Here is a 13,644-nt window from a genome sequence, read left to right on the forward strand (position 1 = left end):
TATGTTGCGGACCCTGGGCTTGATGGTACGCCCAGGGAGTCCAAAACCCCCACTGCTGTGGCCCTTGGTCTTGAGGCGGAGGGTCCTGAAAGAGGGCCGCGTGTCTGTCCGGGCCCAGCGTGTAAACGCTGTCCGCCTGAGAGGAGACCGATGGCTGCCTCGAAGGCCATGGAGGTGCCGAACTTGGCTGATAGGCATCTCTCAGTCCTGACGCCGACGATCCTCTCGGTGCCGAGGATCGGTACCGGGAGCCATACCGGTGCCGGGACCGGGACCAGGATTGGTCTGGTACTCGGTGCCGGGATCTGGACCGGGACCTGCCTCCAGCTCAGTGCCGGGATCGGGACTGCGATCTACGTCCGATGCGGTGCCAGGATGGCGCTGGGGACCGGGACCTGCCACCGACGCAGTGTCGGGAGGTCGACCGGGACTGGGACCTCCCACCGGCTCGGTGCCGGGAGGTCAACCGGGGAGTTGATTGCCGACGCGAACGGCTCCTAGAGTCCCGGTGCCGGTATCGAGAAGAGCCAGATCGGGACTGTACTGATGTTGACCTGCGCCGCGAGTGTGACCGGTACCACCTAGGAGAGCGGTGCCGGGACTGCGAGCGGCGCCGAGAGCGCGAGCTTCCACGTCGTCGGGGCCTCGAAGGCGATCGATGCCTGGATTCCGGAGACGGCGCTCTCAACATTGGCTTGCCTCTGGAGATGACCCGCACCGGGGGTACCGGGGGTTGAGGCTGGGATGGCTCAGTCAGAGCTATCAAGTCCCGCGCCGAAGCGAATGTCTCCGGCGTGGATGGGACCAATAGCTCAACCCCAGATCTTAAGGGGGAGCTAGGAGGGGCCAGACTCGACGGACCTTCCGGGCCCGGAGTCGACGGCAACCCTGCAGGCGGTGCCGCGGCAGAGGTAGGTGCCGGGCGCTCCACTCGAGCCTGCGGAGATGTTGTCGCAGATGTCGAGGGTCTTTGATCGGATCCCGGTGCCGAGGTGTCTTTCCGGTGCCGGCGCGGTCCGGTGCCGGTGTAGAGGTGGCCGGCTGCGCCCACAGTACCGGATTCAGTGCCGCTTCCATCAGGAGAGTCCGCAGTCTTTGATCTCTCTCTTTCTTTGTTCGAGGCTTAAAGGCCTTGCAGATGCGACACTTATCGAGGATATGTGATTCCCCGAGGCGCTTCAGGCATGCGTCATGGGGATCGCTAGTTGGCATCGGCCTCTTGCAGGCCGATCACTGCTTGAAGCCCGGCGAACCAGGCATGGGCCCGGTGCCGGGTGCTGGGCGCCGGGAAGGGCAACGGCCCAACCCGCGAATAAGTTCTATAAACTATATACAATGACTACTAATTACTATACAACTCTAAACTGTTCTTTTAAACTATTTACAACTACAACTATTGACAGTAACGAAGGAGAGCTAGGGACGTGGAGGACAGCAAGCCGCACTCCACAGTTCCAGCAACCTACACAGCGGTAAGAAGGAACTGAGGAGCGGGTGGGCCGGCAGGGGTATATATCAAGCGCCATAGCGGCGCCACTCTAGGGGGCGACCTGCCGGCCCACTGGAGTTGCTAGGGTAAAAAGTTTCCGGCAGACGTGCACGCGCGGCGCGCACACCTCACTGGAATGGATATGAGCAATCACTCAAAGAAGAATGAATGTTGCCATACCAACTGTAATGAGAGTGATCAGTTAAGGTGGGCTATTAGCAGCAGGAGAAAAAAAAAACTTTTGTAGTGATAATCAGGATGGCCCATTTCCAACAGCTGACAAGAAGGTGTGAGTAACAGTGTGTGTGTGTGTGTGGGGGGGGGAATTGACATGGGGATATAGTTTTTACTTTGTGTAATGACCCATCCACTCCCAGTCTTTATTCAAGCCTAATTTAACGGTGTCCAGTTTGCAAATTAATTCCAATTCTGCAGTTTCTCATTGGAGTCTGTTTTTGAAGTTTTTTTTGTTGGAGAATTGCGACTTTGAGGTCTGTAATCGAGTGACCAGGGAGGTTGAAGTGTTCTCCGACTGGTTTTTGAATGTTATAATTCTTGACGTCTGATTTGTGTCCATTTATTCTTTTGTGTAGAGACTGTCCGGTTTGGCCAATGTACATGGCAGAGGGGCATTGCTGGCACATGATGGTGCGGCTGATGTGATTAGGTCTTATGGTGTCCCTTGAATAGATATGTGGACAGAGTTGGCAACAGGCTTTGTTGCAATGATAGATTCCTGGGTTAGTGTTTTTGTTGTGTGGTGTGTGGTCATTACACGAAGTAAAAACTATTTCCCCATGCTATTTTTCCCCATACTGTTACTCACACCTTCTTGTCAACTGTTGGAAAGGGGCCATCCTGATTATCCCTAAAAACATTTTTTTTCCTCCTGCTGATAATAGCCCACCTTAATTGATTAGTCTCATTATAGTTGGCATGGCAACACCCATTTTTTCATGTTCTCTGTGTATATATATCTTCCTACTGTCTTTTCCATGGCATACATCCAATGAAGTGGGTTTTAGCCACAAAAACTTATGCCCAAATAAATTTATTAGTCTGTAAGGGTACGTCTACACTACCTGCCGGATCGGGGATTGATTTTTCGCTTCTAGTGTAGACACGATAAAATCGATCCCCGATTGCTCTGCCATCGACTCCGGAACTCCACTGCGGCGAGAGGCAGAAGTGGAGTCAATGGGGGAGCAGCTGCCATCCTCACAGCCAGGTAAATTGACCTAAGATACGCCAACTTCAGCTACACTATTTGCCTAGCTGAAGTTGCGTATCTTAGGTCAACACGCCTCCCCCCAGTTTAGACCTAGCCTAAGGTGCCACAAGGATTCCTCATTCTTTTTGCTGATATAGACTATCATGGCTACCACTCTGAAACCTGGGACCAGTCTGGGGCTCTCCTTCTCTCAGGCTACGTCTTCACTACCCGCCATATAGGCGGGTAGCAATCGATTTCTTGGGGATCGATATATCGCGTCTCATCTAGACGCAATATATCAATCCCCGAACGAGCTCCTGTCGACTCTGGAACTCCACCAATGCGAATGGCGGTAGCGGAGTCAACAGGGGGAGCCATGGCCGTCGATCCCACGCCGTGAGGACGGTAGGTAACTCGATCTAAGCTACTTCGACTTCAGCTACGCTATTCACGTAGCTGAAGTTGCGTATCTTAGATCGATTTCCCCCACTAGTGTAGACCAGCCCTCAGTTCAGACTCCATCTAGCCTTAATTCATCCTATGGCAGAGCTGTGGGTGGCACTGCACTGGGTATGTAAAACACAGGCCTCTGAGGGTCTACAAACATGAAGTAATTTTACCTCATAAAACCCCTGCAAGGTAGGAATTAGGGCCGAGATGATCAGATGTTACTAGTGATTCTGGGGGCCCAACCTGAGCTGCCTTAAAGGGGCTTGGTTGTCAGAGGGCAGGAGCTCAGCACTTCCTGACAATCAGACCCCTTTATGGTGTCTTTTGGGTACCCAAGTATTCAGGCACTTAAAATGACTGGTCCTTTTTCAATATCTTGGCCTATCGGCCCATTTCACTATGGCCAGGAGAGCCTAAGTGACTTGCCTGTAACACACTGAGTCAGTAGCAGGGTTGGAAAGAGAACAGAAAATCCTGACTAACAACTCCCTGTGCTATTAGAAAGCACTCACTCCTTTCCAGGACAGAGCTGGCTCTGTTCCTAAAGAGTAGGCCCTGCTCTAAAAGGGGAATCAGCTGTTGAGTTGAACAAGTAATGATGGGGGGTGGGGGTAAGGGGGAGATTGCTCAACCTGGTACAGTCCAGAGCGTGGGGGAGGGACTCGCAAAGGACCAGACCGTTCTCCAAGGGAGGATGGAAAAGACAGTAATTACATAAGAGCCCTTGGCCAGCAGCTGGTTTCAATCAGCTGGGCCTCCTCTCACCCACTCCTCTGGCAGTGCTAACAAGGAAAAGCTGAGGATACACGCAGCTCAATGCAGGGCTTCTCTTAAGGGGATCAGAGGTAAGGGGTTCCCAGGGTTCCACTCACAAGGCAAAGCACCTGGAGAGTAGGAAGGGGTGGCAATAGAAAAGGTACTTAATGATAAAGGATAAGTAGCTGGGAAGAAGTGAGAAGGGACTGTTTGCCTGTGTCTAGATAAGCATAATGCCTCCAGCCTAGAGGAAAAAGCCAGACTGCTCTGTGGCCATGGAAGATGCAAGGAAATTAATGTGTATGTGTGTGTGTGAGACAGAGAGAAATGGGAAAGGAGCAGAGCAGAGAGCTTGGACTGCAGGGGGTTGGAGGCTTTCCTGTGATTAGGCCAGGAAGGGGTCAGTAGTCCTTCTAGATAGGTTAGGGGCCACTTGCAGGGGATGGTGGTGGGGGAGGAGACAGAGCAGGGGGTCAGTCCCTGTAGATAGCTTAGGAGTCATGTGCATTTGATGGGTGGGGAGGGACAATATAATGAAGGGGACGCTGGGGAAGCTCATTTCTTTCACTCTCCAGGTTTTGTCCGAGGGGGGGAGCAGCTGCACTTCAGCAGACAGTACTGGAATCCAATCTGGCAAGAGCTTTCCTGTGTTGGCTTCAAGGCAGAGAGAAAACATGTGTGCATGTGTGTGTGCAAAGCCCTGTGGAATCCCCATGTGCTTCTGATCAGATGATAAAATAGCCCATGAACTCTTCAGTAAACTGTGTTTTCACCTACCCCGCTAGCTCACAATACTGTAGCAAGAAGGCTGGAGAGAAGATGGAAGCCAACCTTCTCCCACTGCTCCAGGGAAAATGTTGCCTAAAGATAAGGTGCAGAGCTGCAGAAGGGGCTGGAAAATATCCTATCTGGAACTATTCAATAGCTTCTAGAGGAACTAGGCCAAGATCACTCAGAGATTGGCTCTACCTTCATATTCACGCAGTGCTGTGGCTTCACTTTCATACCCCACAGGATGCTCCCAACCCTAATTAAGCCTAACTACTAGCCATGGGAGGTAGGCAATTCAGGGTTCTTGGGCCATAATCTCTGTCACAGCTCCATTAGCAGGGAATTTGACCTAGCATCCCTATTTTACATGTTGGGGAAACTGAGGCACAGAATAGTGACCAGGCAGGTCAATGGCAGAACCTCGATTAGAAGTCAGGAGTACTGTTGTGAATTGCTGAAGAGCACCTCTGCCCTGGTGAATCCACCCTGCTGGCTGGGACAAAAGGGGCATTCATCTACGTGCATTCATTTGTGGGGGTTCCAGCAGAGCAGGGAAGTCAATAACATTCTTCTCCCTCCTTTACCCTACGCTCTCTGCACATATTTTCCCAGACTTTCTGTTTGCTTCTCCAGTGGTGCTGGGGCTCCTGCCAAGCTCCAGCTACTCCTCGGGAAGCAAGCTGGCTGTAACTGCCTCTGACTCCCAAACTAAACAATCGGAAAAATGTTTCCTTTCCTCAGGCTCCCATGGCCTGTTAAACATTCTCCAGCTTTCCTCTGGAATTACAGGAGCGGAGCAAACCTGCTGAGTCGGCACTTATGCTCGCGGAGTGGCGGGTGGAAATCGCTTTGCTCTCCTGGCCGCCCAGGCCCGAGCCAGGTTTGGCTAGAGAAGGCACCTGGAAGGCCTCTGGCTTAGCTGCACGGGGAATTGAGGGCAGAGGGTACCCTGCAACAGTGCAGCATCTTGGCCCCAGGCCCCTCACGCAAGGCCCACCACAGATGGCATGATGAGCTAGCCCAGGGCTGGCTACAAAGAGCCACGTACACATCTGGCCCAAGAGACGAGTGGGTGGCGTGGGCTTTCCCCAGCGAGGTCATGTTCCAGAGTGTTTCCAGCTGGAGACGCCCTTTCTGGGCAAGATTTCAGGCAGAGGACATGACCCGTGCCAGAGAGGGGACTGGTCTGTGCCCCCTTCAGAGAGGGAACCAAACCAGGGAAGAGACAGATCCCTACCCCAGTCAGCAGGAGGCGCTGTAAGGAATGGGGCAGAGGAGGGAACACTGGGGCAAGCCTGCCCTAGCCACCCAGTAGGGATTGGGCCTGGGTGGCAGCAGGGCGGCTAATGCAGGGGACGGTGTTTGTGCAGGGCTCGCCGGATGCTGTGCCAGAGCAGAGGGGGCAGGCAGGGACAGGTCAGGCCTGCAGGGACTGTCCCGCCAGAGGGGCAAGTGCTGGACGGGAGCACAGCCCGGTGCGTGTCAATCCCGAGTTCTCCCCGGGCAGGCAGCTGCTGCCACGGGCCCTGGGGGGCTGGGGAGTCTCGTCGCTTTCCAGCCTTCCCCAGCCCCAGGCAAGGGTTAAAGGCGGCGGTGCGGTGCAGAGCGGAGCGCGCCGGGGCGCGGGGAGAAGGGGGCGGGGAGGGAGGCGCAGCCCGGCTCTGCGCCGAAGCCAGCGGTTTGCGGTGCCTTTGCCAGCAGCGAGCTCCCCGCGCCATGGGACTCGGGGCGGGCGGCGCTAGCAGAGGCTGCCCGGCCAGCAGCGGGGAGTGAGCGGCTCGCAGCGCACGGGACCCTTCCGGCGGCGGCCTGTCGCCTCTTCTGCAGGGTGAGCCCGGGGCGGAGGGGCGAGGGCTGCGGGTTTTGATCGCGAGAGCGGCTCGCTGGGGCCCTTTGCACCCTCCAGCCGCGCTGCAGGCTGGACCAGGCAGAGCTGAGCAACCGCACGTGCCTGTCCCGGCTCCCCAGCCCCTTCTGCGCTGCCCCGCGCTGTCCCTCCTGTGGAAGCACCGCAGGGCCAGATGTGGCTCTCCGATGCCTGCCCCAGGCTTCGTGCCCCTGAGAGCAGAAGTTGGCCACTGCTAACTAAGCCTCATACACCCCCCCCCCCCGTATGTAAATATTGCTAATCCCCTATGGGGGGGGTGAGCTGCAGAGGGGAGGGAGTGACTTGGCCAAGGTCACAGACTCAGTCAGTGACAGAGGACTCGGCAGCATGTGGTTTCTAGTCCGGTGAGTGGGTCAGTTGTCCGCACCTTGTGACCTTGGCCGTGATGAAACAGTACCCACGGGGGGTGCGAGCTGGCTAGATGCTCTCTAATGGGATTTAGAGCAAGACTCACATTAAAGAAAATACCCATTGCTGAGTGAGCTGCAAGATGTTTGTCTGTGACCCTCCCCCAATGTTAGAAACCAATTTGATGCTCTCATGAGCTAACAAATTTATCATTCCCCTACCAGATCTCCTGTCTTTCCTGATAGCAGCAGACAGCTCAAGAATACCCTGGCAATGTGCTTTCCCCTTTCCCTGACCCCTCAGATATGTCAGGGCATCAGCTCAGAAGTAGGTATGGTTTCAGCTTTGCCAGTGGTCAGGAGGTGAGAAAATGGCCCAAGCAGGATGTTTTTAGTGCTGTAAGGTCACAACCCTTATCGCAGAGCTAACCTCTGAGACCTGAGCTTGTTCTCATCACCAGGAGCTCTTGGATTTGCCTCTTCTCTTTTTATTGCAGCCTCAAGACTGAATCCCCGGGCGCTGGTGCCCTGGGTTCCAGTGGTTACACTATGGGCGCTGGTGCTCTGGGTTCTGGAGGACAGGCCTCCTCTTAGTGGCAGGACCCCAGGCTCCAGGGAGTCAGGCACGCCCTAGCAGTGACACCACTGCGGCTTGGACTGCAGCCTTAGCCCTCCAGGGACAGGCATGTATTAGACTCCAAAGTAGCAGCTCTCTGCAGAACAGTGACTAACTCTGTCTTTCTGTCTCCTTCCTTCCCTCTCTGCTCCCGTGATGAATGAACTGGCTTTAGCCACAGAGAATGGAGGTGCAGTGCCCTGTCCTTTCATGTTGGCTTCTGCCCTGGCTCAGTCATCCCCTTCTTCTGTCTCTCTCTCTTACTGGCTCATGTCTTTCAGGTCACTATGGTAATGATTCAGCTACAAGCTCGCGTGGCCTTCCTTGTGCTCCCTCTGTTTGTATTTGGGGCACCTACTGACGAGTCTGACCCCAAAGAAGCAACAACCCTCCCAAATGGCTGCAGACGCTGCTGCGACCCACTGGATTCCCATGGCTCCTCAGAGGTCACCCCCGGCCCTGCCAGACCCCATGCGTCACTGTACCCAATGCCAGAGGTGCGTCCATACATCAACATCACCATACTGAAAGGTAAGTGCCAAGCCAGTGTACCTGGGACCCAAGGTCTTGGGAACCAGCATTGCTGTAGTGAAAGGTAAGGTTCTGTGCTGGCATACCGGGTGCCCACAGACTACCAGTGACTTCAGTGTCACCATACTGACGGGCAACAGTGCATCAGTTATACCCATCAAACACCCAGTTGCCAGACTGAAAGGCATGCCCCAGCATATCCAGTGCCTGATGTCCAGACTGATGGACGTCTAATTGTTTGTCATTATGAAGGGTAAGTGCCCATGCTGGTACATGTAGACTTATGCCCATGTAGCCAGAGAGGTGGAATCAGCCTGTAGAATGCCAGTTTTCCCTTGAACCCAGCAGTCTTCCTGCTATAGCCTCTGAATTCAGGGGAACCGCCTCTTTGCCTGCTTTCCACTGGCTCCTGTTTATCGCCACTGGGCCTTTTGCCAATCTGAACCTGCTTCAGGATCAAGCTGCCCTGTAGTGCAGAGGGAGGGAGCAGCGGGTCCTTGCCCAGCCAGGAAGAACGAGAGGGTGTGCTGTTAACAAAGGCACAGTGCCACCGCTAATGTCCTGCGCAGGGAAGGCTAATGGAAGGTCATCTCCGTGAACCTCATGTCATCTGGGAGAGGGAGGAGGGGAATGACATGAGCCCTAACATTTGCTTTTCTTCCCAAGCAGCCAGGAGGATGCTTGCATGAACTCCCCCACACTCATATTTGCAAAGAGTGACTCCCAGCCAAGACCTGCTCCAGGCAGCTCCTGCTGGCTTAGCTCAGGGTGGAATGGGGGTGGCTCTCCGGTGCAGATCAGCTACTTCCTCAAGGGTCCCCATTTGAGGCTTAATGCATAGGATGTGCGTGCATGGTGAGTCCTGGCACTGAATGAGAGATTCTGCTCTTTGGGCCCAGTTCATCATTGCTCTGCAGCCCCTTTGTGCTAGCTAGGCATAGGGGCGCTCAGAACCACCTCCACAACAGCTCCCAGCACTGGGGGGCATTCTGGGGCCAGAGCAGGGCGAGGTGGCCAGGGGAACCGGTGCTCAAGGAAGTTTGTGTTCCTGCAAAGCCCCAAAGAGGCCCGTGAAACAGGGTAGCAAGTTAGGGCTGCACTCACCCCCACAACCCCTGAACAGGGAAAGCACAGACTAGCTGTGCTGGTGCCTGCACAGGGATGAATCAGATCCTCTGTAGACAGCTCTAGTTTCTGGCCACAACCCTGGCCTCCTCAAGACAGCCCAGTGCTTGGCAGCTTTCACATCTCACTTTGGGTATCTTATGGAGTGCATCCCTCTGCTTTGTTTCCTAGGAGACAAAGGAGATCGGGGGGAACCTGGGATTCCAGGGAAATGGGGCAAAGAGGGGCCACCAGGCGAGCGGGGCCCCCAGGGTCAGAAAGGCAGCAAGGGGCAGATGGGTGCCCCGGGGGATCCGTGCAAGCACCAGTATGCCGCTTTCTCCGTGGGCCGCAAGAAGGCACTGCACAGCAGCGAGGGCTACCAGGCCCTGATCTTCGACACCGTCTTTGTCAACCTCTACGGCCACTTCGACATGTTCAAGGGCAAGTTCTACTGCTACACAGCCGGCCTGTACTACTTCAGCCTGAACGTCCACACCTGGAACTTCAAGGAGACCTACATGCACGTCATGCACAACGACCAGGAGCAGGTCATCCTGTACGCCCAGCCAAGCGACCGCAGTATCATGCAGAGCCAGAGCCTCATGCTAGAGCTGCGGGAGAATGATGAGGTCTGGGTGCGCCTCTACAAGCGGGAGCGGGAGAACGCCATCTACAGTGATGATGTAGACATCTACATCACCTTCAGCGGCTACTTGATCAAACCCAGCCTGGAATGACGGCCCTCCTCCCTCTCTCTCCTTCTCTCTCCCTCTCTTTCTCTTTTCACTGCCCGCAATCACTGCAAACCACAAGGGAGGAAGTGGACTGGGGGCTCCCTGGGAGGGTTATGGGATGGGAGGGCACCAGGGAACCTGAAAGAAAACACCCGCTATCCAAATCAGGGCCATCCTCATTCAAAGTGTGTCATTGACTTCCAGGTAAGCGCCATTCACCTTGGATAGGGGATGCCTCAGGTCACCCCTGGTCTTGCTAGGCCATGTGAGCTTGCCATGGCCTAACTCAGCGGCAGGACATAGATAACGATACAAAGCTAGGGAATGATGGTACAGTCCCTGGCTGTATAGACCGACACTCGTCTGGGAAGTAGACAACCGGATCCTCTGCTGGTGTAAATCGGTGTCGCTCCACTGAAGTGAACAGAGTTACACCCAGGTACACCTGCTGTGGATCTAGCCCTAAGTATTGAAAGAGAGTGAGACCCTGTTGGCCATCAGCAAAGCTCCCCTCCAAGCCTCCCGTGGGATGCTCTCTGGTCTCAACTTCCATGTTAGGTTCAAAGCCATCCCAGCTTTGGACTGTTCCTTTTCTGGAGGCTGAAACAGACCTGATTCTGCTCCCCTACCCCACCAGATTTACACCAGTGTAACTATCGACTTCAGCAGAGTTCCCCCTACTGCATGCTGGTGTGAGAAGAGGATCAGGCCCAGTGATCAGGCACTGGATTCCACTGTCACAGTCCCATGGGTGTGGCTGGAACAGCTCTGCTAGGAGACAATCATTCCTTTAAATCCCACCTCTAATCCCTTTGAAAACACAATAGGGAGGAACTGGCTGCGTATGGTGGTAGGTTACACCTTTTACTACTAATGCACAGGGTCAGATTCTGTCCAGTTCCTCCCTGATACCCCAATGGAAGAAGGATAGCCAGTGGTTGCTTCATAACCTGTACAAGGTGAATTGGGCCTCTCAGTCCTGCTCCCAGTGAACAGGTGTCCACATCATTAAAACGTCCCCACTGCTGATTGTCTCCTTTGCTGGTGATCTCAGTGGAGAAGCCACGGAGACTGAAATACACTCCCACCCCTCCCAGTCAAGGGTGAGACATGTTGGCAGGGCTGCTTGGCAAAGCTTGTGCTGCCACTGCCTGTGCGTGACAGCTGGGGTTTTCAGCGGCCCTCAGCGCTGACCTAGCTCTGCTTCCAGTGACATCAAAGGGAGATTTGCCACTGGCTTCACTGGCAGCTGAATCAGCTCTGAGTGCTTTTGCAAACCCCTGCCTACGTGTCCTGAGGACACAGTAAAGATGAGATGCCAGGCTGTCACTGGGTCCGTTTTCGACAGGACTAAACTCACACCAGAAAGACATCAGAGGGAAAGAAAGGAGAGGTGAACTCGAGAACGTTGCAGGCCAGTTTCTCTCTTGGTCATATTGCTGCCCCTCATTTACTCAGGATGAGGAGCTGAGGGGAAAGGATCGAGTCCCAGGCTCTTCCCCACCTGACCTCATAACAGCTTGCATTAGCACAGCTGGTATGAAAAGCAGGATCCCTCCAAGGAAGTTTGGTCCTATCAGGGGCCTCATGCGTCTGTTGGAATGCCAGGGTGTGAGGAACATGGAGACTGGAATTCCCCTCTTCCAGCCCAGTGGAGTGTGGGCTTGGGGGAGTCGTGAGGGAGCCGCATGCTGGGGGTGAGGTTTAGGAGCAAAGGAACTAGCAATTGAATTCCTCTCCCTCTCTCTTTAGAAGCCACAGACTGCCAACCCAGCTGTTGTGTATTTACAGTGTGTGGTGTCCCTGTGTCTCCCCAGGGAGGAGCAGGAATCTCTAATGCTGAATAACTTCCAGACCTGAGCTCTGAACTCCCTCCCTTTCTAATGTCACTGTTTACTTCTGCAGGGCCAGCTTGGGGGCTCAAACACTGCAAAAGGGCAGCTGGTCGGTGCTTAAAATGTATTGGGGGGGAAGGAGAATGTGTGTTTCATGGGCCAGCTTCAGCCCCTTGGTGCTAAATAAGATGGCAGCCCCTTGGTGCTAAATCAGGTTTCAAGAGAGTCATTGGTGCTTACTGGGAGGGGTGTCAGGGTAGCAGAGACACAAAGTACTGTGGAATTAATGGTGCTTTACATTACAGAAAACTACCAAGAACTTTTGTATATTATGTTTTTCAGTTTTATTAAAACTTTTTTTTTGCACTTTGAGATGATTTCCCCTGTAGGGTCTTTTCTTTCTGTCTCCAGTCGGGTTAAGGCAGGGGGCCCCACTGGTCTAGGAGGCCAGAAGACTTGGCTTCTATTCCTGGTGCAGTCACCCACCTACTGAGTGATCTTGGGTGAGCTACTCTCAGTGCCACTGTTTCCCCATCTGTCAGATGGAGATAATGATGCTCAACCTCCTTTGTAAAGGGCTTTGAGATCTATGGATGAAAGGCGCCGTGTGAGATTTGTCATTAGTAGGACATTTCTGATCCTTTATATAAAATGTTCTCAGCTACCAAAGCTCCAAAACAGTGCAGGAGTTACTGGAGAATAAACTGCTAGCGAAGGGAAAAGTACAAATTCTTTGAAAGGGTTCTTTAGCTGAACATAGGAAGGGGGCTGGAAGTCGCTTGTAAGAGAACAGATGTTTTTTCTTGTTCTGTTGCCGATCTTGGTCCTGGTTGGCTGCTCTATACCGGAAGAACGGGCTTTCCCTGTGGTATTTCCAGGAAGATGTGACGTCTGAACCATAGCGGAGGGAAATGAAGTAATTGAATGAACATTTATGAAAGTCAGTAATGTTACTGGAGGAGGGGGGAGTTTGAGAGCCAGATTGAGGAGATGGCTCAGGCTGGGGGGGAAAGTGGAGGCTTAGGTTGGGAGGATAGGTGGGGTAGAGAGCCAATTGATGGGCATGGGTGGAGGCTTGGGGATCAGCTGGGAAGTTGGTACAGGTTTGGAGGCCAAACAGTGGGGCAGGGTGGAAGGTTTTAGAGGTGGGGTGAAAATCTGGGGAACAGGTAAATGCATGAGATTTATTTCAGCGTGTTTGGGGCCTGCTGCTGAATGGAGGCTGTGCATCCTCAGCTGCCACTGGAGTGAGTGATGGCTGTGGGTGTGAGACAGGAGTAAGAGGGCCTCTACCTGGGGACAGCTCAGCTTTGGGTCTTATATAAGACACTGGTCTCAGCTGCCTCCTGTGTGCCAGGAGGCTCTGATTGGTTTGTAACTTGTTTGGGACAGGATGGGGCACATATAATTACATTCCTCCTCCCTCTCCCCCAGGTCCACCATGGTCCTAGTTCCAGTTCCAGAGTCCAGGCTGGACCCTGGCACATCTGGTACTTCTCCGGGTCCTGCCCAAGCCACTGTGGCTTTTCTCTCCTACCCGACCCCTAGTATAATGAAACAAACAGAAAGATCCTCAGGAAGCACAGAGCATGCTCCCATCCCAGTGCCATTCAGTGGAGATGCTGCTAGAATTGGCCATGTCTGTGCAGCCTCTGCAGGAGCCATTCAGGAGTGTGGGGTGAGTGGCCGAGGTACTCTGACCCTTGAGGAGCCTTTGTGTGACTTGAGCAAATAATGCCCTTTCTTTTGCTCCCTTGCTGATCACCCCACCCCATTCCACGCAAGGGAAGCTGCATAAATGGCCTAGCTAGCTGGGCTGCCTGGGATTGTGCGATGGGCCTTCCTGACTGACTGAGATGGAAGGTGCCCCAACACACCAGTGAGGGATGGCCTGTGAGCCAGCCAGT

The 13,644-nt window shown here is 54.0% G+C and overlaps 1 protein-coding gene across 5 annotated transcripts; it reads left to right on the forward strand.

Annotated features, from left to right (window-relative positions):
* The first annotated feature begins 5,766 nt into the window (after positions 1–5,766).
* Positions 5,767–12,109, forward strand: C1QTNF6 (C1q and TNF related 6). 5 transcript variants are annotated; one of them, XM_050927144.1, is made up of 3 exons: positions 5,767–5,936; positions 7,812–8,061; positions 9,358–12,109. In XM_050927144.1, exons 2-3 carry the CDS (start codon positions 7,818–7,820, stop codon positions 9,903–9,905), a joined length of 792 nt encoding a protein of 263 aa, XP_050783101.1. In that variant the 5' UTR covers positions 5,767–5,936; positions 7,812–7,817; the 3' UTR covers positions 9,906–12,109. The 5 variants fall into 5 exon arrangements, with proteins under 5 accessions (XP_050783101.1, XP_050783109.1, XP_050783100.1 ...); XM_050927152.1 differs by lacking the exon at positions 5,767–5,936 and adding an exon at positions 6,152–6,253; XM_050927143.1 differs by lacking the exon at positions 5,767–5,936 and adding an exon at positions 6,342–6,507.
* Positions 12,110–13,644: the final 1,535 nt, after the last annotated feature.

This window comes from Gopherus flavomarginatus, chromosome 1 (assembly GCF_025201925.1).
Source record: "Gopherus flavomarginatus isolate rGopFla2 chromosome 1, rGopFla2.mat.asm, whole genome shotgun sequence".
Classification (NCBI taxonomy): Eukaryota; Metazoa; Chordata; order Testudines; family Testudinidae; genus Gopherus; species Gopherus flavomarginatus.